The 23415-nt window shown below is 44.1% G+C and overlaps 2 protein-coding genes across 4 annotated transcripts; one reads left to right on the forward strand and one right to left on the reverse strand.

Annotated features, from left to right (window-relative positions):
* Window positions 1–130: 130 nt before the first annotated feature.
* sae1 (SUMO1 activating enzyme subunit 1) lies at window positions 131–4862 on the reverse strand. 2 transcript variants are annotated; one of them, XM_052078202.1, is made up of 10 exons: window positions 4844–4862; window positions 3088–3194; window positions 2857–2968; window positions 2192–2365; window positions 1746–1891; window positions 1577–1679; window positions 982–1087; window positions 714–858; window positions 568–637; window positions 131–362 (listed from the first exon to the last, which is right to left on the reverse strand). In XM_052078202.1, exons 2-10 carry the CDS (start codon window positions 3186–3188, stop codon window positions 270–272), a joined length of 1050 nt encoding a protein of 349 aa, XP_051934162.1. In that variant the 5' UTR covers window positions 3189–3194; window positions 4844–4862; the 3' UTR covers window positions 131–269. The 2 variants fall into 2 exon arrangements, with proteins under 2 accessions (XP_051934162.1, XP_051934163.1); XM_052078203.1 differs by lacking the exon at window positions 4844–4862 and adding an exon at window positions 4176–4299.
* zc3h4 (zinc finger CCCH-type containing 4) lies at window positions 4450–16787 on the forward strand. Of its 2 annotated transcripts, none has more exons than XM_052078192.1 (14): window positions 4450–4599; window positions 8195–8504; window positions 9493–9600; window positions 9669–9867; window positions 10346–10491; window positions 10565–10643; window positions 10757–10890; window positions 11811–11924; window positions 12025–12136; window positions 12218–12327; window positions 12638–13089; window positions 13283–13494; window positions 13647–13850; window positions 14293–16787. In XM_052078192.1, the coding sequence occupies exons 1-14, from the start codon at window positions 4520–4522 to the stop codon at window positions 15915–15917; spliced, it is 3885 nt and encodes a 1294-aa protein (XP_051934152.1). In that variant the 5' UTR covers window positions 4450–4519; the 3' UTR covers window positions 15918–16787. The 2 variants fall into 2 exon arrangements, with proteins under 2 accessions (XP_051934152.1, XP_051934153.1); XM_052078193.1 differs by lacking the exon at window positions 4450–4599 and adding an exon at window positions 5005–5705.
* The last annotated feature ends 6628 nt before the right edge of the window (window positions 16788–23415 follow it).

Here is a 23415-nt window from a genome sequence, read left to right on the forward strand (position 1 = left end):
CCTCCGTTTCTTGCATTTTAAAGAAATTGTTTAAGTAGCTTTCCACTGGTCCTGCTAGTTAAGTAACTAACCGATCAAGCAAAGTATTTTCACAATCATTTCAGCAAATATGGAAATACAGAGACAGGAATGGTGCTTTTTTGAAGCATTCTTTATTACCAAATGTAAGAACATGTCAAAAGTTATGAAAATGGTGAGCGATTCCATAAATAAACAAATGCTATTGGATGCGAGATGGATAGATGGTAGAGCGAGCTGTCTGCACACACTCAGTTTGGTCCAAAATAGTCCACCATGCCATTTCCTTTTCGACCATCGAAGAAAAAGAAATTGCGATGTGGAGCGTCTCTCTGGGACAGGGCCTAGACAACAACAACAAACACGTTGAGGGTTAGGGTTGGGTTAGGTCGAGTCTGGGGTTATTTTAGTGGCTAGTATTAATTTAGGATTTGGGGTGGTTCAGGCTTGTTTAGGTGTCAGTGTAGATTTAGGGTTTGGGGTTCCGGTTAGTTTCGCATTAAATACCAGACATCTGTGCGTACATATGCATGCTTAGCACGTGCTTACCTTGACAATTTCTTGTCCGAGTACTCCTCCCACAACTGCGCACACTGGTGACATCTCTGAGAAGCAGAAACTGAGGAGGACACAACAGGATACGGTGGGTACTAGTGAACAGGATGCAGACTCTGCCTCATCACTCAGAACCTTACCTGATAAAGTCATCGTTGAGTAGCTCGCTGGCCACCCCCAAAGTGTCCAGGACATCCTGGCGGATCTGGCTTAGCAACTGGCTGTCCTCTGCAAAGCATTGTGGGTCGGGATCTCGGCCCTTGTCCGTGCGGAACTTTAGCAGCACTAGGGACCGTTGAATTTCAATTAAATATTTACATGCGGCGAAGAGTCAAACTTTTCAAAACAAAAATGTACTCTGATGTCTTGTGTCACTTATCCCATCATAAAACACTGAAAGGTGAGTACCGTGAAGCAGGAAGTAGTCGACGGGCGTGCGCTTGAGGGCGGCTTTGGCCTTGTCGCTGGTCCAGTCCACCTCCAGAGCCTCCTTCAGCTTGCAGAACTTGGATGTCTGGTTGAAACAACACGTCATCATGATCAGACACTTGGTGTATTCATTCAAAGTCAATACGTTAGCAAAACAAATGGATACAACATAAGTTTGTACAGTTTAACATGAACATTCTACCGGTTAAAGTAATGTTTTTAAGGTTAGCAGAAAATGTTGGTTTCACTGCAAAAACACTTTTTTTTAAATTATTATTAAGGGGAACAGTATTTTTCAGTTTTGACAGAATAGAAGACTTTTGTATGAGAACATTTGTCTATAAGGTCCCCAAAAAGTGATGAATATAAAAGATAGTTAGAAAACAGTGGAATAGCTTTGTTCAGCAAAAATTAGAGGGGCAGATTTTTTTAAACATTTAAAACAAAGTCAGACTAAGGTTAGATTTTGTGATTAAAACAAGTTGGATTAATGTCATTTTTGTTTGTGTTTACAAATGGGGGGGGGGGGGTCGATGAAATGTTTAAAAACAAAAAACAGCTGGTTTGCTCTAACCTTTTTCACCATAGTGGTCTCATTGGGGTCCACTTTGACCTTCTTGGCGTCAGGACCGTCATTTGAGTCTCCTGAGGACTTCTTCACCACTTTGGGTTTCTCCCTGAACAACAAAGCGAAGCCTATAGCCGAGCGAACTTGGCTTGACGGATTTCATGTTCAAACTCACTCCACGTAGTTGTGTTCAGGCCCTAGGTTGCAGAACATGTAACCGTAGTAACCATGGACATCTCCACAGAAGACCAGAATGTTGTGCTGCGAGCATAGCTGATCGATGCGCACCATTACGTCTTTGGAGCAGCCCGTGAGACAAACCTGCATTAAAAAAAAAAGAGGTTTGATAGTTGCACTCCCAACAGCACCAATTCTTCAAGTAATCAATGTTGTTGTCTTAGCAACGTCCCAAATAATGATGCAATTATTGGTTGACAGGTAGTATGAATGTCGTTCAACAAAATTATCAGTGTCCATCTGGGGTTTAAAAGAACATGTATTTGTTTCAGAAAAAAAATGCAGCATTTTGCAAGAACTCAAAACTAGTATCTATCCATCCAACCAGTAGTTTTGATTTAAGTTGGTTCACTGTAAACCCAACTACATAATGTGCACACTCACTGCATTGAACTGCAAGAAGAAAGTGTCGGGTTTGTCTTCTATTCTGTCCGTGTCGGCGAGCACCTCCACCATAGGGTTGAGGTTCTGTGCACGCTCCAGGGACGCCCGGGCTCGATTCTGGCCATGCTCAGTCACCGGGACCAGGAACTGAGCACGACATGACTCCTCTGTCACCTGGTGAAACAAACACATTAAATATAACCACTGGGAACAACGGTAACATTTATTTATGAAAGCCCCCCCCCCCCCCGCCTAAAAAAAAAGAAAAAGCTTGTTGACTTTCTTTTTTTTCTCCTTTCAAAACTATTATTCCATGCGTACATAGAAATGTCCCTCATCACAACAACGATTAACATTGCAGCGATTTAGAAACATTTTAACATTCTTAACTGTGTAAGAGTGTAAAAGTGTAAAAATAAGTCTATCAGTGAGTTGGGTGACTGGGCGTGAGCTGTGGCCGATAGCAGCTACTGAATGGATGAGCATTCTGTTCCCACTTGTGGGAATAAGAACATTTGCAGAGCATCTGCAACTGTTAACGTCCTTTAAACACAAATCAGGCCGTTACGTTACATATATAATTGCCAATGTTTACGTGTACTATGTTCATTAAAATACAATCAAAGTTCAAAGTGATGTGATATATTTGTTAGATGGCAGTTTACCTTCTCATGATCCAGTAAGGTGAGTCCTTTCACTCCAGCCAAGATTAAATTCTTGGCAACCTCTGCCCCTAGGCCACCTAAACCTGCCAGAAGAACCCGGGAGCCACGCAGTCTGCAAGCAAAGTGCACATTAATGACATGAATTGTATATTCAATCGTTTAAATGTACAATAATGTCCCAAATTATGGCAACACTGGCACGAATAGTATTAGCATGGCAGGCTAACCTACCTCTTCTGGGCATCCAAGCCCCAAAGCCGGATCTGGCGGTCGTACTGAGCCGCCTCTTCCTCGGTGATGACCGGATCCTCCTTTTCGATCATGTCGATCATTTTAGACTTTTTGGGGGGAAAGGAGAAACAGCTTCAAAAGTGATTGTTCAATGAAGCGACACCACCGATTGTTTCAAAAGCCGTGATACTCCCGCTGAAGGGTCGCTGTTTGATGACGCCGTTGTAACAAATTACACGTCTATTCGTTATGTTGTTTTTTTGTGCTTTGTTTTTGTTATTTCGAATAACGTTATTTTTACATTGATCTAATTGTGTGGGCGTCATTTACCCCAATCAACTATTCATATTTAATCATACATTAAATTGTAAATAACTCGTGCTAGGTATAAGAGTTTTGCCCTCAGATTAGACTTACGATCATTTCAAGGGTTTCTTCAGACCGATATAAATTCATAAATTACCACCTCAAATGTTGATAAGCTGTTACTCAAATAATAATGTTCTCTTTAGGGCTGTCCAGAAGGCTTTGTAGAATGACAAAGACTGGAAGCATTATTTGAAAGGAAAAGAACTATATCATGACTTGAATGTTTCGAGGATGACGTGCATCATATCACATTCAATGCTGCTTAAAAAGAAGAGGGGTGAGGGAGGAAAAAAAAGTCCTGAGTAGAACCAAACATGATAGACATCTCAATTTTCCCTCCTTTACATTACTGGATAAAAATCTCGGGAATTTTTTGAATTATTATTATTATGGAGCAAATAACACGTGATGAGGATATTTACGGGCAGGGTATATATCGAGACAAGTGTAATTATATATCGAGACAAGTGTAATTCTACTCCACTCTAAAATCACTTTGGTGGTGAAATTATAGTAAAACCATCCCAACCATCCTTCCTTGATAGACATTGATAGGCTAGTACAGTGACTCGCAAAGTGTTGCACGAGGAGCAATTGTAGACCCCGAAAGAACCGCTGAATTAATAAATACATGTAAAATTTACAGTGTTTAAAACATACAATGAAATATAAGCAAAGGTCTACTAGTCAAAAAGAAGGGCTCATTTTTTGACTATCACGTCGACGGTGTCCGTGAGACGCATTTTAAAGACGTCAAGTCAGTGACATCACGCCAAGGAAAGTCCGCCCCGTTTGTCTCTGAAGAAGACGGTCGGCCATTTTAGGCGCATCAGTCGTCATTTCACAGCGCTTCAGTAGGACGGAAAGAGAACTCTGGACTCACTTTCATCAAATTTCTCTTACAACTGTAGTGGAGAATTGTCTACTGCCTATGAACTGAAACTCAACTAATTCCAAAACCAAGTAGCTCCTTGTGAAGTGACGCATAAAGCCAGTAGATTTCCAGTGTCGAGAGGTTGAATTTTTGGGTGCCTCCATGTTAGCTAAGGGTTAGACAGAGGAAATGGCTGTGGAAAGCATGACTGTCCATCCAAACTCCCCAACAACCAACCACGAACACAACAGTCTCCTGACTGACGAAAGGTCGAGTAATTCTACAATCATATTTCAATGAAACTATTTATTTGTCCTCTGCTTTTTTTTACACAAAAAGCCCGGGGATACCATTTTTTCTTTTTCTTTTTTTTTCAAAGAGGGATTAAACTCGCCTTTTCTGGAAAACGGGTAAAGCTGTAACGGACTTGTGCATTGACACGACGGCGCCAACTGGGAGTCCAAAATAACGTCGGCAATAACGTTTTCCCTTCATTTTATTACGTTATCTCACCTCGACGGTGAACCGGCTCGACGCGAACTGATATGACGAGCAAAAAGAGCAGGCCGTCGCTTCTGAACATACTTTTCTTTGGCACATCCGTCGACCACCTCGACGAATGCAAAACCCATCGCCCATTTGCCGTAAACTAAATAACCAATTGTTCAAACTAAGTGTCCGTAGTTAACAAATTTACATTTTAATTTTGTCGTCGAAAATAAAACTTGTGGAAGGTGTGCCCATTCCGGCAATGAGCCTAGCCACATTAGCTTCGTAACGGCTCACCGTAAAAGTTTTTTAATCACCACTAAAATCGTTACGTTTTTTCTCGTTGGTCCTTGCGTCATATACCAAGCAACACTGTCAACGTTACCCACGTGTATTCAAAGTTCTTTAAACAACTACTAACCTCACACGACACAAACGTCTTAATGTAAATTATAGATCAAGAACCCCTATTAACAATTCACCTAATCTCCCACTGCTGCCTATTGGTTACACTTTTAACCTGCGAACATTATTTTACAGGATTGGATTCCTCCGACCATGTAACCTTTAACATTAATTTAAAGGGCACAGTAGCTGTCAAACAGCTTTTTGTTTCATTCTTTCCCCTCCCTGAGATTGTGCTGTTTCTCTTACATGTTCAAATACTATGTACCACCGCTGTGTGTAAAATGTCTGCAAAGCATCCCAGAAGTCAAACACAAAAATCAGTTTGTAATGTAACCACCCAGTTCCCAGTTGGAAAATTGGTTGAATGTTTTAGTAAATTCAATTTCCAGCCCCCACAAATCCTACCAGTGACCCCGAAGTGTTAGGGGGAAGACTTTTTAATGGTTTTGATTGCAAAATATGAAGAAGGCCTGTCACAGTAAGTATCGCCCCCTTTTTATCATGGCCCTTCTCTAATTATAATATCTCTTAAAACATGCATTTTGCATTGAGATTAATCTTGTGCTTTGTAGATTAATGAGCTTGGTGAGGTTGTGTTGTGGATCGGTAATCAGACCTAATGGAGAAATACCATATTCTTTGTCATTGCTTATCCCCAGAGATGCAATCAGAACCTTTTATCTAGCTGTGTGTTTGATATATTGAACTTGGTCTGCTGGCAGGGTGCAGAATAACCTGGTTAGTATGTGTTTGTACATGGGTGCGAGCGGTCACACAAGTGTCCAGAGTGAGTCATGCCAACGTTTCTTCATAATGGAGTCAGAATCCTTGGACTTTTGGATAAATAATTGTCTCTGAAAAGTTGACTATTAAGATGTTGTTGCTGGCCAAACTGGATTCACACTATCTACAAAAAGACTGCTAAATATTCAGTCAGAATTGTTAGATGGGGCCATTTGTATGGTAAATGTTACACTATACAGTCAGATAAATAAATGGCGTTAGCAACAATTGTTAACTGGTGACAGTTGCTTTCATTGATATTCTTGTGTCACCATTCTGGCTGAAAAATGTTGTCTTTTACATTCAGTGTGGAATGAGTTCTTTATTTTGTGTTGTGACATGTCACCATCAAGCAAAAACTTCAATGTTTTAAGTTAAATATGTGAAAGGTTTCATATGTTTTTGTTTGTAGCTGTGTTAATAATTGTGAATACTGTGCTTAATTGTTAATTAGTCATTTATCTGCCCCCCGTGGACCCCAGGCCCAAACCGGTGGTCAAGCGATATCATGTGGTCCATATTAATAACACTTGTGGGGGTCTATCATTGTCTCTTAAATGTGGCATCACTGTTAGGGTTGTGGGGTTCTAACGTGTCCCATTCAAATAATGCTCTCATGCATATAATATGCATTTAAATCATGCATAATAGTCACTATTGTTATTTCTGTAGCGGTTACCAACTAGATGTTGTTACCTGAGCCATTCACAGTGTGAATGTAGGCACCCTTCAGTGCGCAGGCCAAAACCGTCTGATGTAGCGCACCATGAAATCCTACAAATTAAACATTAGTAGGACTGTTAGAAAAAGCCCCAACCCCCCACACAGTCTCATATGTGATCCAACATTTGTTTGTCGTATGTTCTGGTGCATACAGTATACCTGTAGCACTTGGAGGACTGTATGAAAAGTGTGAAGAAAGCCCCCCCCCCAGTGTTGAATTAGTGGTTTATTCATTAAAAAAAAGATGAATGAATGAAAAAAATTCCCTTCAAAAACTTGTGAAAGATTCATCGATTACTTTAACTGATTCTCAAACTGGGTGCAATGGTAGTGTGCAATGAGAGATCAGCAGCAGCGGTGTGTGAAATTATGCACTTTCACATGATTTGTTCGAAAATAATGTATTTATTGTAAACATATATATTTCTTAATCTATCTATGTTAGTGATGTGTAGTGACAGGTATAACAATGTCATGCTCATACATTAGATGGCAGAAGTTATAAAGCTGTGAATCCACCCGTTGCCATTCGTTCAGCAGAATAAGCCATTGCTTCCTGCAAGTATATCAGTTTTGTGGTCAGCACAGATTTTGATTGGGAGGAACGTCGGCGCCATTGACTGTCGGTGCTGGACAGACCTGGGGCGCTTGTGTTTTTTGCGCCAGTAATGGGCAGCATTTTTCACAACCCCGATTTGTTCAGTGGCTATGTCAGCGCTGTTGGACAGTTGGCGTTGGTGCTGCTGGATGGATGGCCGCTGAAGTTGAGGATGAGGAGAGAGGAGCGTTGGCGAAGAGCGCCGATGCGTGTTTGGAACCGTGAGTCGGCGCTTGGAATTGAAATGGATTTCCATGGGACAGGAGAAGTGAACCAATCTCTTTTTTCGTCAATGGATGCTACAGCTTCTTGTTGACTTTGAAACTTAGCTTGTAGCCGACGTGTGCACATTTTGAGCATGACGTCTCTGATCCACTGGTTAAAGGACACTTTGATTCTCTCCTCTTTCATCTCAAACTGCTTCGAACAACAAAGCGTGTGACGGAAAAGTGGTTAGGACTGCACGACTGTCCGTGTTTTATGTTATGTGTTGTGTTTATTATTTTACTTTATGTTAACTGTTTTGTAAAGCGCTTTGTTACAGCTGCCGCTGTTGTGAAAGCGCTATATAAATCAGCATGTATTGTATTGTCAATTAAACTAGCCCAAATTTCACACTCGGTGAATGAATGAATATACGTAGTTGGCATCGATATATAGAGGAGATGCATCCTAAATAAATAATTTTCAGGCCAAAATGGATCATTTTCCTTGTCACATCTGAAGATCTCGCACAGCACAGAAATATGCCACAGCACACTGGTTGAATGGACATGGGTCACTGCATAATATTTTTGATATAAAACACTGAGTGAAAAGTCAATATAATTACCATAACACTTCTCTATGTTGTGTGCACATAGGCCAGAGGATGGCGAACTGGAGGAGGGCGAGCTTGAAGATGATGGGGGCGAGGCGGAGATGGGAGGAGACGCATCTGCTGGCGGAGGAGGAGTTGCAGAAATGGGCGAGGAAGCAGGCGGCGGTGATGGCAGCGCAGCAGGGGACGCCGGTGGTGGCGGCGGCGAGCGTCCACCACGAAGCCGGGAGCGCCACGCTAGCAGCAATTCGGATGAGGAGCGCTCGCACCGGCGCAAACGGAAGAGGAAGAAGGAGCGGGAACGTGAGCGGGAGAAGAGGCGCACAAAGAAGAAACGCAAGTCCAAACACAAAGTAAGAAAAACTGTCGCGGGGTTCTGATTTTTAGCAATCTTCACTGATTGTTAGAATGTTAAGCCACATGCCAAGGGAAAATTTGTCATGTGCTCTTAAAGTATGTGGTATACTCTATACCAGTGGTTTTCAACTGTTTTCGCTTTTATTTTCACCAAATTGCAAAACACTTTTGCAGAAGTGGAGAAGGATACAGAAAATGAAGTTCCAAAACATGTATAGTATACTTTTAAACATTACATGTTTATACGTTCCAAGTGGCTTTCACAGCACCTTACCGTATTTTCCACACTACAGGGCGCACCTAAAAGCCTTCCATTTTCTTAAAAGCTCACAGCGCGCCTTAAAATCCGATGCGGCTTGTGTATGTCATTACAGTAATATTTCGACCTCAAAATAGCTCCTTGCTCGAGACATGCTTACAGCGCAGAATTAAAACTTAAGTCGATCGGTTACGCAGTTGAACATGAAATAGAGCAGCGGCACGAGAGTTCAACGTTAACGAGCCAATGTTATAACTTGCTGTTGGTTAATTAAACTGTTTATCTGCTTTATTAAATATGTTTTCCTGACATCTGATGGTCATGTTGGCATTTCCTTGAGCATAGCTCCATCTAGTGGATGCATTGTAGATTGCGTCTTATAATGCGGTGCGTCCAATTCATTGAAGGTGTGCCTCATAAATCAGTGCACCTTTTAGTGTGGAAAATACAGTACTCGGAAACTAAGGATGAACATGAATCTGATGTACAAAAATGGCTCAAGTAAAACTAGCTATCACAGAAAATATGGCCATAAAATTTCACTCATCTTGAACTACTCTTTTTAAGAAAGGCAAAATAATTGTTCAGGATCAACTTTAGAGAGTGTCATTATTAGATTTTGGCTGGCTTGATCAGAAATGGGTGAAAATACTTAAATTCAACCCGATTTTTGGTTTGAAGGTATCCCACACCCCACTTTAACTTTGTAATACTTTCTCCTGCAGCGTCACGCTTCATCCGACGACGACTTCTCGGACTTCAGCGATGATTCTGACTACTCTCCCAGTGAGAAGAGGAAGTACAGAGAGTTCAGTCCCCAGTATCCTCCCACTGTAAGTCAACGAGCAACACACACACAAAGCATTGCCTCGGCCTGTCTCTTCACATGATTGGCCTGCAGTCGCACGGTGGCTACGGCGGGTCCAAGAAGGGCAGCTACATGAAGATGGACAAGCAGGGCTACGGCGGCTATGACGACTACGAGGAAGACAACTATGAAGGAGAGGTGCAGCAAGACATGGGCGGTGAGGAGTACGACGACTTCACCAAGGAGCTCAACATGTATCGCAAGGCCAAGGAGGGAGGACGTGGAGGACGAGGTGGGTGTGATGGGAATCTTTACCCTCTTGTTATATTGAATGACAAATGACCAGTTTTAGGTGCAAGAAAAAATAAGTTGGAACAAAGTAGAAAACTTTTTTCAGGAATTCAATTCATAATTGGGATTTTTTCAATTATGAGACAAAGGATTTCTTATCTTATAAAGTAAAATTTGTATAGCTTCATCAAATACATGGGCAAATACTTTTCAGAGCAATTCCTATCTAATTTGTAAGGTAAAAATATTTGAGATTATTACATGATATTCAAATTCCTTGTGATGGCGAATTTTGAATTGATGTTAGCTGCCAGCTGCAATCATCCAAATGATAGAGTGTGAACGTAGCCTTTGAAGAAGCCTCAGTGATGTCATCAACATAAAATCTCCGCTGAACTAAGCTGAAGATTTATTTTTATGTTGATGAGCTGACAGCACAAATTGTTGTTCAGTGAGCGAACATCATCCTGTTCCTGCAGGAGGACGTGGTCGCATGAGGAACATGAGGGGACGCGGTGGAATGAGAGGCGGGCGGCGAGGAGGACGAGGAGGCAGCCGAGGAAGAGGAGGACGAGGCGGAAAGATGGGAGACGGTGATGGAGATGGTTATGGGGAAGAAATGGAGGTGAGTAATTTTGACATGCGTTTCTTTTTTCTGTGGATAAATGGAAGGCCCTCATCTGTTTTTATCTCTTTAGTATGACGATGATTATGACAACATTGGGGAAGATGATTATGACGACTATCAGTACAAAAGGCCCAAAGACAGAGGGAGAGGTAAGTCCGATATTCGTGTAGAAGCAACTTTTCAGTTGTTTTGTTTTATTTATTTATTTACTTACTTATTTTAACTGCCGACCCTGAACACATGTCTCTGTATTGGACTGCAGGGAGAGGCGGCCGTGGTAGAGGTCGAGGCAAGGGAGGGCGCGGCATGATCAGAGGAGGCAAAATGAGGAGCCGAGGACGAGGACGAGGAGACATGAGCCATGACGATGACAACAACGGAGACGTGGACTACGGGGTATGGTCTCATCCTCTTGTATTTAATGAGTGTATGGTATTACAGCTTCAATTCCACTTTCTTGTGTGCCACAAGTATTACTGTCCTTCACTCCAAGCAAATTATAGTATGTTTTTAATTAGACTTGATCTAACTAAGGCACATACTATGTTTTCTAGGAGAAAAATCGCTTGACCCACCCCCAAAAATGTCACAAAATGTATATAGTGTATACTGAAATAATGTTGAGGTCATCAGACGTCAAGTTATTTTCCTGCTGAAGGAATGACAACAGCTTGACACGCCTGCATAATTTTGTGCCTTCTGCCACCTAGTGGAAGGGCATTGTTGTTCCTGTCATTATACTTTTGTGGTATGGAGAGGTAGGGTCCATATTTGCAGGGTTTCTTTTTTTTTTTTTTGACCTATTAAATAAAGCACACTTGATTAGCAAACTAATGTGCTGAAGCACAGTGGTTATAAATAACTGTTAATTGTGTTTGGTGAGTATGTGATTTGATCATATCTTTTAGAGTCCTGAACACAATCCCTCTGAAGCTTGTTCAGAAACACCTCCTTGTGGGGAAAGATGAGCCCCAGACTGTAGTTTCACAGTTTCACCTGAAACTGGGTGCATAAGGCTATCATAACAGGATGCACAAAAAAGTCCAAAGGATCGACTGATGAAATTAAAGTAACGATATTTTGGCTTGAAATAGCTCAATCCCAAGCCAAAGCAGTTGTACTAAAAAGATGTGCGATGCTACACTGCCAATGTGTACAGAGCATGGCTTCAAAAGTTAATGACCATTTTGTGTACACGCCTTAGAAAAGGGGATGTGGAATCCATCATTGCTGCTTGTAATTTTGATGTGCTTGATCCCTGATTTACATCTCTTCATGTGTTGTCCTGTCCTTGTGTGTTTGTATTTTCTTTCAAGGATGGAGGAGGCGATACTGGATCAGGAATGGGCAAGAGGAGTCAGAACGAGAAGTACCAAGATAAAAAAGGAAAAGCCATCTGCAAGTATTACATGGAAAACAGATGCACCTGGGTGAGCCAAAAACAATAGCTGTTGCTCATTCACCTTTTATTCATTATCTAGGTCCGATTATATGTGTTGTTATATTTATACTTCCTCTTTTGATCACTAGGAGGAATACTGCAACTTTAGTCACGACATCGAGTTGCCCAAGAACAAAGAGCTGTGCAAGTTTTACATCACTGGTTACTGTGCTCGAGCCAACCACTGCCCTTATATGCATGATATCCTTTCACCGCTTTTAAAAACAATCAATATTACATGACCACAAGTTTAGTGCATTTCTGCCTTAACGCTGACGCCACGTGAATTCCCCTGCAAGCTGTTCCACACTACGGGCAACTGTGTCAATGGCAATGAGTGCATGTTCTCCCACGAAAGCCTCAACGACGACACCAAGGAGCTGCTCAACAAGGTCTGTACCCTCATATGCACAAATAATGTATAGATTTTTTAGATTGCATTGCGCCGCCACTATTTGGAAATGTGAGTAATTGACATTGTCTCTTAAAATGCTTATTGTTGCCTATAGGTGCCACAAGATGGCAGCAAAGCGTTTTTATTATCAGTCGAAGCGCCTCAACTCCCTCCAACATAGTTCATGAGGAACACCTTTATATCACACAACAGCGACCAGATTGAATTTTGAGAATTGGCCTCATTATTCCAATACTTTCGAAGGGGAGTTGAACTAATAATATTTCCCCATTTTGTTGTGTGTTCAGATGCTGGCTGAGGACGCAGAGGCCGGGGCAGAGGATGAGAAGGAGGTGGAAGAGCTGAAGAAGCAGGGGATCAACCCTCTGCCCAAGCCCCCACCTGGAGTGGGTCTACTGCCCACTCCTCCTCGTCCGGCACCCATCGAAGCCAACGCTGGGGCGGGGGATTTCGGATGTCCAGCAGCCGGTGACTTTGGGGGCATCCCACCCGCCAACCAGGTGCCCGTTCCTGCTATGGCTCCCCCAGGTGGGCCTGGGATGGTCCCTTCTCCAAATTCCTGTGCTGGTGGTCCTCCTGTACAAAATCCAGAGGGAGCTCCATTCCAAGCAGCAGCCCTGAACCCCAGTGGACAACCCCCGCCTGCTGGTGGTGGAGGGTGTGCCGGGAAGAAGATTCCTTCCTTGTTTGAGATCAAAGTGCAACCAACCGGACAGCTGGCTCATAAACTGGCTGTTCAGTAAGTCCACACAAGTTTACTTAAATTTCAAGATTAATTATCTATTCTTTGATTTCACACCTGATGGCTATGCATGCCAGAGAAACAACTGTTTTTACACAAACTATAAAAAGGCCAGCTTTCCATGAAACATTCCCTTAAGTAGTTTGTTGTATAGTTTTTCATTCACTAATGGGGTCCTTTCCCCAAAAAGCCAGGTACCCAGCAACACCCAGGGAGCAACCCCAGCACCTGGTGCACCTGGAGCACCACCAACCTGCTTCCCCACAGAGAACATGGGCACCTTTGCATCTGGTGATTGCCCTCCTCATGGGGGCGCTAATCAACCTCCTCAGGCTGGGGGGAACTACTTCAACACATTCTTCAATCAAGATGGAATGAAGATGGAAGGAGTGGTGGAAGAGGGTGAGAATAAGGAATCGCCTTCCGTTTGGGTTTGGCGATAAAATCTTTTTTTTTCCTTATAAAAATCCCACTTGGCCTGTCACTAACGAATCCGTTTTCAATAACTCGGGTTATGTTCTTTGTTTGTTGGCTTATGTCACATCTCCCCTTAGGCGACGACTACCAAGGAGGTGCTGGCAAGTTAAGTTGCCAGGAGGATTCCACCAACGGAGCAAGTCAGGGAGGAGTATCCGTCTCAGACCTCCTCCCTCCGGCACAGCGTGTCCTTTTCATGAGAATCCAACAGAAGCAACAGGAGGAGGATGACCGAGCCCGCCGCATGGATGGCGGGGCAGAGAAGAGCAGAGACACTGAAGGTTAACATCTGACAACACCTTTGCCATCCATCTTGATCTGGTTCAAATGGAAGCCATAGTCCATCCCCCAGATTCAGGCACACACTGAGCTGTTGACGACATCAATCCAAGGACTGACATAGGCGAACCCTCATAAATCAATACAACTCTCTCTGGATGGGTGTTTAGTTGACTTTTTTTGTCCAAGAATAGAGACTTTACTTTTCTTCTTGTTTTGTATCGCCATGAATTAAGCAACTCCCAGAAAGAAAGAAAAAACAAACAAAACTTGTTAATGTTATTTTCAATTGCCTTGTTTAAATATGTGAAAGGGAAAAAAATCTAATAACATGGGAATGTTTTTTTTATGGGAAAAAATGTGGGCTTTACTACAAGACCAGGTGGCCTAGCCCTAGAGTCCCCTGAAGTTCCAGATGTCTAATGGATTCTGTCTTGTTTCCAGGTGACTCTGGCAACTGGTACTCCAGTGAGGATGAGGACGGTGGTGGCAGCGTGACGTCCATCCTGAAGACACTACGGCAACAGACGCAGGCTCCTCCAAAATCAGATGCGCCGAGTGACCCTCGCCTCCAAAAGACCACCATCCCCCCAAGTCGCCCCGCTGACCCGCGCCTTCCTCGGGACCCGCGCCTAGCCCGTGGCGCCGGACCTGACCTGGCACCGCCTGTTTCCTCGTCGGGTCCACCGGCAGACCCGCGGCTCGCCCGACTGTCTGCCATCTCGGCCGGGTCTGCTGCCCACCAACCGGCTGCCCCCAAAGTGGAGCAACCTCTGATATACAAACCTCCACCGCTCACTGCGCCGGCAGCAGAGGAGGAGGAGACAGAGCGAGTCCTGCGGGACAAGCCGGTCCCGATCCCTCTCGATCCCTTGATGGGAATGGCTCTGAGGGACCCCCGTTCCCAGCTGCAGCAGTTCAGCCACATCAAGAAGGATATCGTTCTCCACATGCCCACTTTCTCCAAAACCATCACCTGGTCCCCCGAAGATCTCCTCCCAATCCCAGTCCCCAAACAAGACCTACTTCCTCTCCCCCCAGGCATTCTTCCAGTCCCATCCCTTGACCCACGTCTGTCCCGCATCGTCCATCCCCACTCGCAGTCTCCTCCCATAGCGGCACCCACTTCCTCTGAACCCCCGGCCTCCTCCTCCTCCTCGTCCTCACTCCCGGACTTGGAGTTGCTGTCTCGCATCCTGAAGACAGTCAGCTCCAGTCCTTCCCAGTCCTCGTCCCCTCCGCCAGCGCCCACCCCCGCACCCCCGCTGGCTCTGTTGGCTCAACCCTCCCCCCTTCCATCCACCCCCTCAGAAAAGCCTGTCGACCCCCGCATGGCACGGAAAGGTCTCACGGACCCCCGCATCCAGCCGCAGAAGTCAGCCCTCAAGCAGCCGTCGGAACCTCCGCCCGCCTCTGCTGAGTCGTCTTCCTCTACCGGGTCCACATCCTGCTCCTCGCCCCCCACCATCGCTCCCTATGATCCAAGGGTCCTTTCCTCTGGCGGGACAGGGCGCAGTGCAGCATCCGGCGCACCAGGGGGCGCCAACGTACTGAGCAGCATCAGTCTGTATGACCCTCGGACTAACAAACCAGGAAGCCCTAGTACTGTGGAAGGCCCCAACAATTCCCCCAACTCGGAGTCCCGACAGAGTGAGCCCTCAACCGGCAAACCCAAACCAAAGGAGCCCTTGTTTGTCCGCAAATCTGCACTGGAGCAACCGGAGCCAGAGAAAAGCGGCGAGCAGGGCACCGACCGGTACAACAGCTACAACCGACCCCGACCCAAACCTACACCCTCACCCAACTCCGCTGCACAGGGAGGGCCCCCCGCGGGAGGTTCTGCCACTGCTGGACCCCTGGTGGAACAGGTGCCCGCCGGTGTCCACAACCTGCCCGTGTCCACCCTCTTTGGTGTGGTCAAGCAGGCAGGCAAGCCCGGTGGGACCAGCAGCCCGTTTGGGGGGAGCAGCCCGGCCCAGGCAGAGCAGCCCACTGCGGAGCAGGACAATGGGTCACTCAAGGAAGTTTTCAAGGGCTTTGATCCCACCGCGTCACCCTTCTGTCAGTGATGCCAATCAACTGCTGACATGTTGTTGATCCGACATGGACACACGCTATGAGTGCGAAAAAATTTGGGATGTGGGAGAGTTAAATGTCTATTTTAAACAGAGGAATTGTTGTATAATTGTGGACAGAACAGACAACATTTTAGCCTCCGCTCATTACCTCACTTGTCTCACCTCCAACCAATGCATTGAATTATGATGGAATCTGAATTTTCATGATTTATGTTTTGTTCTTATGATTAACTCAGCAGCACCACTGCCCATCGACCCATACCCAGCTTTGTTTCCATTTTTGAATATTTATTTTTCTACTTCTGTGCACTGTACTCCCATGGAGGACCCTGTTTTTAATGCCTCGCACCGTTTCAGTAAGGTAGTCGCTTCTTCTCGTTACCCCCAGTCCTGTTGCTCCCTTTGCTGAAGAAGAGAAATCAATAGATTGGCAGTGGGAGCGTCCATGTTGGGTCACTAGCGTTCTTCATGGCGACGTGACAATCACAAATGTTTAACTGCTTCTCGCCATTGAAAACACAATGAAGTTCTCTCTGGAGACATGAGTTTTGAGACCAACTCCATCAAACAGGACCCTTTTTTGTAAAATAAATAAATACAGTTTCCTTTTAATTTATTTTTATACTTAAAACATACTTCTACATACTTACCATTTGTTGTTTTAACAAAGAATTTTCTATTAGGTTCTGTCGTTCAATTTTTTTTTTTCTGGTTTGGCTTTGTAAATTTGCTTTTATTTCTTGGCAATAACAACAATATCCATTTGAGCTGTTTCTTGTCCATTATAATGGGGCGGTGAACTTTTCTAACTGTTCACCATTGGTGAATATTTGAATAAAGACACCAACCAGATTCAATGCAGCTACCTGGTTCTCCTTTTCATTTATGACTGACTGTCAGAGTGAGGTACCTTGTTGCGTTCTGAATTCAACATTTTCAACAGGCGTCTTTGGGGGTCTCTGTTCCTGCTGGCGTTGGTGTGCGTCCCGCTTCCTGTTCTCACTACGATCCCTCACAGCCGCTTCCTGTAACTCCACCCCATCCTTGTCGGGTCGGCTCCAGTGGGACTGGTGAGTGCACCTCAGAGATTTCCTCTCACTGCTCAACCCCACCTTCTGGAAAACTGTACATAGACTCACTGGCCATTACAGGAGAAGGCTAAATTTGGAGTACCGGTATTCAATCAACCTAAGCAGACTTTTGACACGAGAAATGGGATACACCCTGGACTGGCTGCCAGCCAATTGCAGGGCACATTGAGTACAGACACAGGATTATTCACACTCACATTTTCACTTTTGGGCCATTTAGAGTGCTCAATGTCTGTTTACTTGGTGAGAGAGCTAGTGTGCACCTTGTACTGGTGGGATGTGTATGAGTTTCCCTTTTTTTAATCACTTATAAAACCTGTCCACTCAAATGCATTTTTGGAACAATAGTAAACCATGTGTAAACTGTTACACTACAACTTAAGTTTAGAGTCGATGCAGTTTAAAAACAAATAAATAAAACCCTACTGAAGGTCATTGATACTGCCAGGGAAAGTCATTTACACCAAGGTGCCATACTTTCCGATTGATCTGAGACCAGATTTATGGCCCTTTTGCTACTGTTTTGGTGAGCCACTCTATTCAAATGTTCTCAGAAGTCAACACTTTAATGCCCACTTGTAAACAATAGTTTTCATAAACTGAAGCAGGATACAAATAACATTGAGCTTAAGACTTACTTTATATTTGAAGAATTACCTTTTTGGGTCAAGTTTGCAGATTTTTATGTGATAAGAGAAGGCACAACAGCGGGTGGATGTGTAATTGTCTTTGATGGCTAATCTTCTTAGCTGCCGCGACCTGCGGCCAGTGTGAACATATATCTATATATATACACGTATAAATATATTTAGCACATGAATCCTCTTAAACCTTTGACCGGGATTTGGAGCTCTGACGACGGCAACGGGTGCCTGCGCTGCTCGCTGGGATCTTGCGGGGGCGCTGTGCTTGGGAGTCAGGTGACGAGTATAAATGGTAGCTATTTTCAGTCCATTTAGGGATTGGTGTCATGTGAGCTTGGAGGAGTCTGTCTTGCAAATGTACAAAACGGTACTTGAGTTGATATTCGTCTTTATAGGCTTTTAAAGGGCGTTTGGGAAGTAGGCTATTCACATCAATTCACTTTTTCTACATTTTGTGAAATGTACGAAAAATCAAGATATGATATGTACGTATAGTGGATACATTAGCATTGATGCATCGTGGCATTTTGGTTTCATAAATTTGAGTTAAAGTTGCTGGTCCCAAACATCCCCAAACTTGCCTGACTCGTTTATGATGGGACTTGACCTTGAATTCAAGGTAATTGAAGTCAAAGTTAGGTCAAAGTTAATTGTTCAAGTTAAAAAGGTTCACTTTTAAAAAACAAATTGAAATGAATTAAAGCCAGTCATGAAGGTTTGATGTATCCTTATTTTGGCAATACACCCTTATAAAATAACCGACACTGTGACCAGAAAGCACGTGTGGAAATGTCACATTTCACACAATTGATACAAGTCACTGACTCTGGGTTTAAATGCAACTTGATGAAACATTAACTGAGAGAATGGAGCAAAAGTGGATCTTGATTAACCTGAGGGTACTAAAGTAGCCACTTAGGTCTTGGCTTGCGTCCTGCCCTGGCTTCAAATAGCTGATACGTGACTCTCTGGCGGGAGGCCTTAATCTCTTAATGTCTCCTTGTGTGTCGTAAATATCAGGACACTGGAAAGTACCCACACAGGCAGCAGAACTGTTACCACATGTTCACCAAAAGAAAGACAAATGTACTTTTGTCATATTTGTACGTCTTGAGCAAATCAATCTTACAAAGCACTCCAAGGGATCCTTGCTCATGACGCCACTATTGCTCTGTTTGCACAATACCCCACCTCCCACCCCTCACCCGTTTTCACAATGGGTCATTCCGCTAAATCTTCTTGCTTGTAGCTTTCCCGTTAAAGTCCGAGGAAGGTTTTTACGTCAGGTGACATCCAGCCCACATTTACCGGTACTTTCCTACTCTTTCAACTTTTAGTGAGCTCTTGCCTTTTAATCATTCTGAACCGGAATGAGGGATTTCAAAACTGACTTTACCTTTTCATACACACGTTTGTCAGAGCCAATTGACTTCTGGATGATTTCAACACGCTCAGCTCAAAAGATTTAATAGAACGTGAAAATTAATATGCTTACCTCAGTCGCTATTATTTTTAATGTATTTAGAAAAAGCAAGCTGTCTTGTTAAAATAAATTGCTATGTGTTTAGCTATGGTATGATTTGTCATAATAAATACATTTTAAACAAAATTATGGGCAGCCACGAAAACGAATTTTTTTTTACACTTTAAAAATTATGATATTAATTTTGTGCACCAACCGCCAAGTAATATTAGCTGTTCCTCGTCAGGATTCACAATTGTATAGATAAGTGGGAAGTATAATATTATTGACAGTGATGCATAATGATCCAATAATGACTTATAATACACCTAATACGTATATTATATGAAACTGCAGATTTGCGCACAGTCTTATGAGACCAAATTTTCTTGCCTGTCTTCCCTCCATAGTATAAGGGATACGAACATTGGTAACATCGGGACCACCGTTGTTATTTTTTGGTAGTCTCTTTTTTGGAATAATAGTTGCTAAAGTGGTTGGAAACCCTGCTATTCATTCATTCATTCATCTTCCGAGCCGCTTGATTCTCACTAGGGTCGCGGGGGGTGCTGGAGCCTATCCCAGCTGTCTTCAGACAGTAGGCGGGGGACACCCTGAATCGGTTGCCAGCCAATCACAGAGCACACAGAGACGAACAACCATCCACGCTCACACTCACACCTAGGGACAATTTAGAGTGTTCAATCAGCCTGCCACGCATGTTTTTGGAATGTGGGAGGAAACCGGAGCACCCGGAGAAAACATGCAAGCTCCACACAGGGAGGCCGGAGCTGGAATCGAACCCGGTACCTCTGCACTGTGAGGCCGACGTGCTAACCACTGGACTACCGGGCCGCCCGGAAAACCTGCTAAATATTGCAAAAACATTGCTGAACTGGCACCGCTGCAGACACAAGTTGTAGCTCTTGCTTGCTACCTGTCCACACATGTGCACATGACATAACAGCACTACTTTCAAAATGAAGGCCCTGCATAATTTATGTTTGATTTCAAGGTCACTGTGAAGGAGATTGGGCAGGCTGCATATGGCACCCAGGCCGTACTCCCCAGGGTCTGCTCTAAAGGAAGGCCACCGCTTGCTGCCCCTTTCACACTGCCCCTCAAAAGCTCCCCTTTCACAACTTTTTTTCCTCCATTTAATCTGAAATGTGACTGCAAACAGCTGTGTGAGTCACAAGACCTTGTTTGCTGCATTTCTGCCTCTGCCACGCACAATCTCACCTCTTTCTTGCAAGCAATAAACTATAAAGAGAACTGCTGGGGGTTTTAGTCCAAGAACAACATCTCCGCTTCCTGTTGTGAAGCACCAACTTGAAACCACCTCGGCCCGGAATGTTCCAACAAATGCTGACACGGGATTCAAGCCCCTCCTGCACTTCCGAGGAACTTGTTATTGTCGTCACACACACACATGCACACACAAACACTTGCAAAGTCATGTGATGTTTGTTTTCCGCTTACAAAGATTCCCAACTCTAACACGCATAAAAACAGTTTTGATCTTGAATCTTGATCCCCTTTAAAGACCGAGCCGATTGGTCGCCACTTAGCCTTGTGTCTTCCTCTTCCTCGTCTATTTCGGAATGTTTGCCACTGGAGGGCCCTGACCTTCCCGCACTTCAGCGGAGCCTCGAGAGCAGGGGGCGGGGGGTGGGGGGGTTGCAGATTGTGGGAATGAAGGATGAAGGGCGGGACCATCAGACCCTGAAGGGAGGCGGGAGAGAGCGAGCACGGATTCGTTTCCCATCCTGCGTTGAATTTGTGATATTGTGCTTTTATGTAAGTCACTCCACAAGCAGGGAGTGTGTAGCTCCTTTCACCAGAGTCTTGCATTTTGAAAAATGTAAAGAAGGGAGCAGGGGGAGGAGTGTGAAAGGGGCAACATGTGACATTCCACCTTTGACTTTTGGGAAGTTACTTAAGCGTCCCTTTCTGTATTAGGACCTTTCATACCCAATCTGTTGGTGCTCTTGTGTATTAATTGGTAGGTATCAGTGTAAAATGCGATCTTCAAGTAAACCCGCAACTTTGTGTGCTTCTAACATAAAAACGCAAAGTGGAATGTCGGCTGCCCCTTTCACGCTACTTGTTGAAGCCGGGCTTCTTTGCCGCTATTTTGTCCATTTCACACTACCCTTCAGAATTGGCTTTTTCTCATATTTTTCTCTGGTTTTCTCTATGTTGACTTCAACCCATATTCTGTATCGGTACCTTTAATGCAGGAAATACCACCCGTTGAATGACCAATAACCCTGATCCACATTCATCTTTAAAACCAGCTGGACCACACGGTGCCTTCGCTCTCTGTTCACCATGCATACCACTACCTGCACACCAATTTCCAGCGATATTGTTTAACCCTGTCATTTACAATGTCTACACTACTTTTGAAGAAACGTCCAGGCAATTTTCTGCCCCAGACGACTGGAAGACTGTGCAATAATTACAACAACAAGAATTCACCAGATCCATCCCAGTAACATCATTGAAAACGTTAGCGAGGGACATTTTATTCACTGTGTGCTATGATGCTTTGTAACACATTATGTAACTGTGTCATACTCTACAGTTTGATCAGTGTCACTCTGTTTCCTAACTGAGGTGACATCATCTTTATTTCGTGCTTCCTCATTCCTGGTTGGGAATGTCACTGTTAGTGTTCAACATGACAAAGTAAATCCTCTAATTTTTGGGCCCCTCGTGACAGCAATCACACCGAAGTGGATCCACATGGATGTCTTATGGACAGATTCCCAGAATTGCCCATGATGATGTCACTCCAGTGTTACAGCTGCATGTCAGTCCTGGTCCAGGATTTGAGTGTTTAGGTTTTGATCCAAACAACCGAGGACGCTCAAAACTCCGGAGAAGGTTCGGTTCCACCTGTTGCGTAATAGCACAGAGCTGGAGAACATAGATCTGCTGTTAAGGGGGTAACTTGGCACAGCGCCAACGTCACAAAGTGTGCATGAATATGGACTATTTCCTGTTTGTTCTCCTTCTGTTCCGTAACTTCCAGCACATCCCGAAGGTTGCCAAAATAACACCTGAAGTGGTGCGTGTGAAATTATATCTGATGGGCATTGTGAAAGGGGCAAGAGGCAGTATTTTGATGGTAATCCTAGGTCATCCATCCATTTTCAATTGCGCTTATACTCACAGGGGTCGCAGGCGTGCTGGTTTGCCACTCCAACAATCGGATACTGTCGGGCGGCTGCAAATTCACAGCTCAATTTAAATTACCCATTCTGTACCTTTCACACAAGACAAACTACCAGGGAAAAACTTGATCGGCAGTGTGTGTGAAAGTGAAAGTGTGTTGTGCTGTTGTGGACCTCACATGGGGCCTCCTGGCTGGGCCGGAGGGGGGTTTGGTGTGGGGAGGGGGGGTCATCTCAGCATGTGGTGACACCTGGGGCCTCACCATGAGGCCAAATGGAGAGCTGTAATAATTACATTTTGATTTATTTAGATGATGTCATACCCCCCGCGCGCGTGTTTGTGTATGTGTGTGTGTGTCTGCGCACGCGTGTGTGATGTCGGCACATGTTGCAGAGCCCATGTATTTATCTTCTCTTCACATTCCAGTCACTTTTCAAAGGCTCTGGAGAAAAAAATGAGGGTTTGTACAATGTGACCTTACATTGGATGTTACGATGTAGTGATATGATATTGATGATATCATGCTACGGTGTTGATGTTGTGATGTGATGCTACAATGTTTAATGTTACAGTGTTACAATGATGTGTTGGTACAATGTCGTGTTGCTGCTTTGCTTGAGTTACAATGTCATTAAGCAATGTTTGATGTTACCACGCTGTGAGACTATTGGTACAATGTTGGCATACAACGATATTGTGAAACTTATGCTACAATGTTGTAAAGGTACAATACAGTGATGCAATATCGTTGGGACGATACTAATTTTTCTGTGATGTGTTGCGATGCTGATTCATCATAAAAAATGCTACTCAAGCACAAAGCTGTGTGTGTGTGTGTGGGGGGGGGTGTTATTTTCCCTCCAGGTTCCCTCAGGACTGTAAATTGTGAGAGCCAGCAGACACAATGCGGACAACACACATGTGCCTAATTATTATCTTCATCATCTTCCTCACCACACATAAGAGTACAGCTGAGTGTGTGACCCTTCCTGTACATATTAGCACAAGCAATATTTGTAAGATTAGAGTTAACATGTTTTGAGAGCCCAGCAGCAAAATGCAAATTGCCTCGCGTAACCCGAACTGCATAAGCGTTGATGAACAAGTCA

The sequence above is a fragment of the Hippocampus zosterae genome, chromosome 10 (assembly GCF_025434085.1).
Source record: "Hippocampus zosterae strain Florida chromosome 10, ASM2543408v3, whole genome shotgun sequence".
In the NCBI taxonomy this organism is placed as follows: Eukaryota; Metazoa; Chordata; class Actinopteri; order Syngnathiformes; family Syngnathidae; genus Hippocampus; species Hippocampus zosterae.

Excerpts from the sequence above, each read along its gene's own strand:
- sae1 (XM_052078203.1), bottom strand. The coding sequence starts at position 4,199 with ATGCGTCTCACGGACACCGTCGAC. Across the intron at positions 1,892-2,191 it reads TCTTCTTGCAGTTCAATGCA|GTTTGTCTCACGGGCTGCTC; the intron begins GTGAGTGTGCAC and ends TTTTTAATGCAG. Across the intron at positions 1,088-1,576 it reads AGACCACTATGGTGAAAAAG|ACATCCAAGTTCTGCAAGCT; the intron begins GTTAGAGCAAAC and ends TGTTTCAACCAG.
- zc3h4 (XM_052078192.1), top strand. The coding sequence starts at position 4,520 with ATGGCTGTGGAAAGCATGACTGTCCATCCAAACTCCCCAACAACCAAC. Across the intron at positions 9,601-9,668 it reads GTCCCCAGTATCCTCCCACT|TCGCACGGTGGCTACGGCGG; the intron begins GTAAGTCAACGA and ends ATTGGCCTGCAG. Across the intron at positions 9,868-10,345 it reads GGGAGGACGTGGAGGACGAG|GAGGACGTGGTCGCATGAGG; the intron begins GTGGGTGTGATG and ends CTGTTCCTGCAG.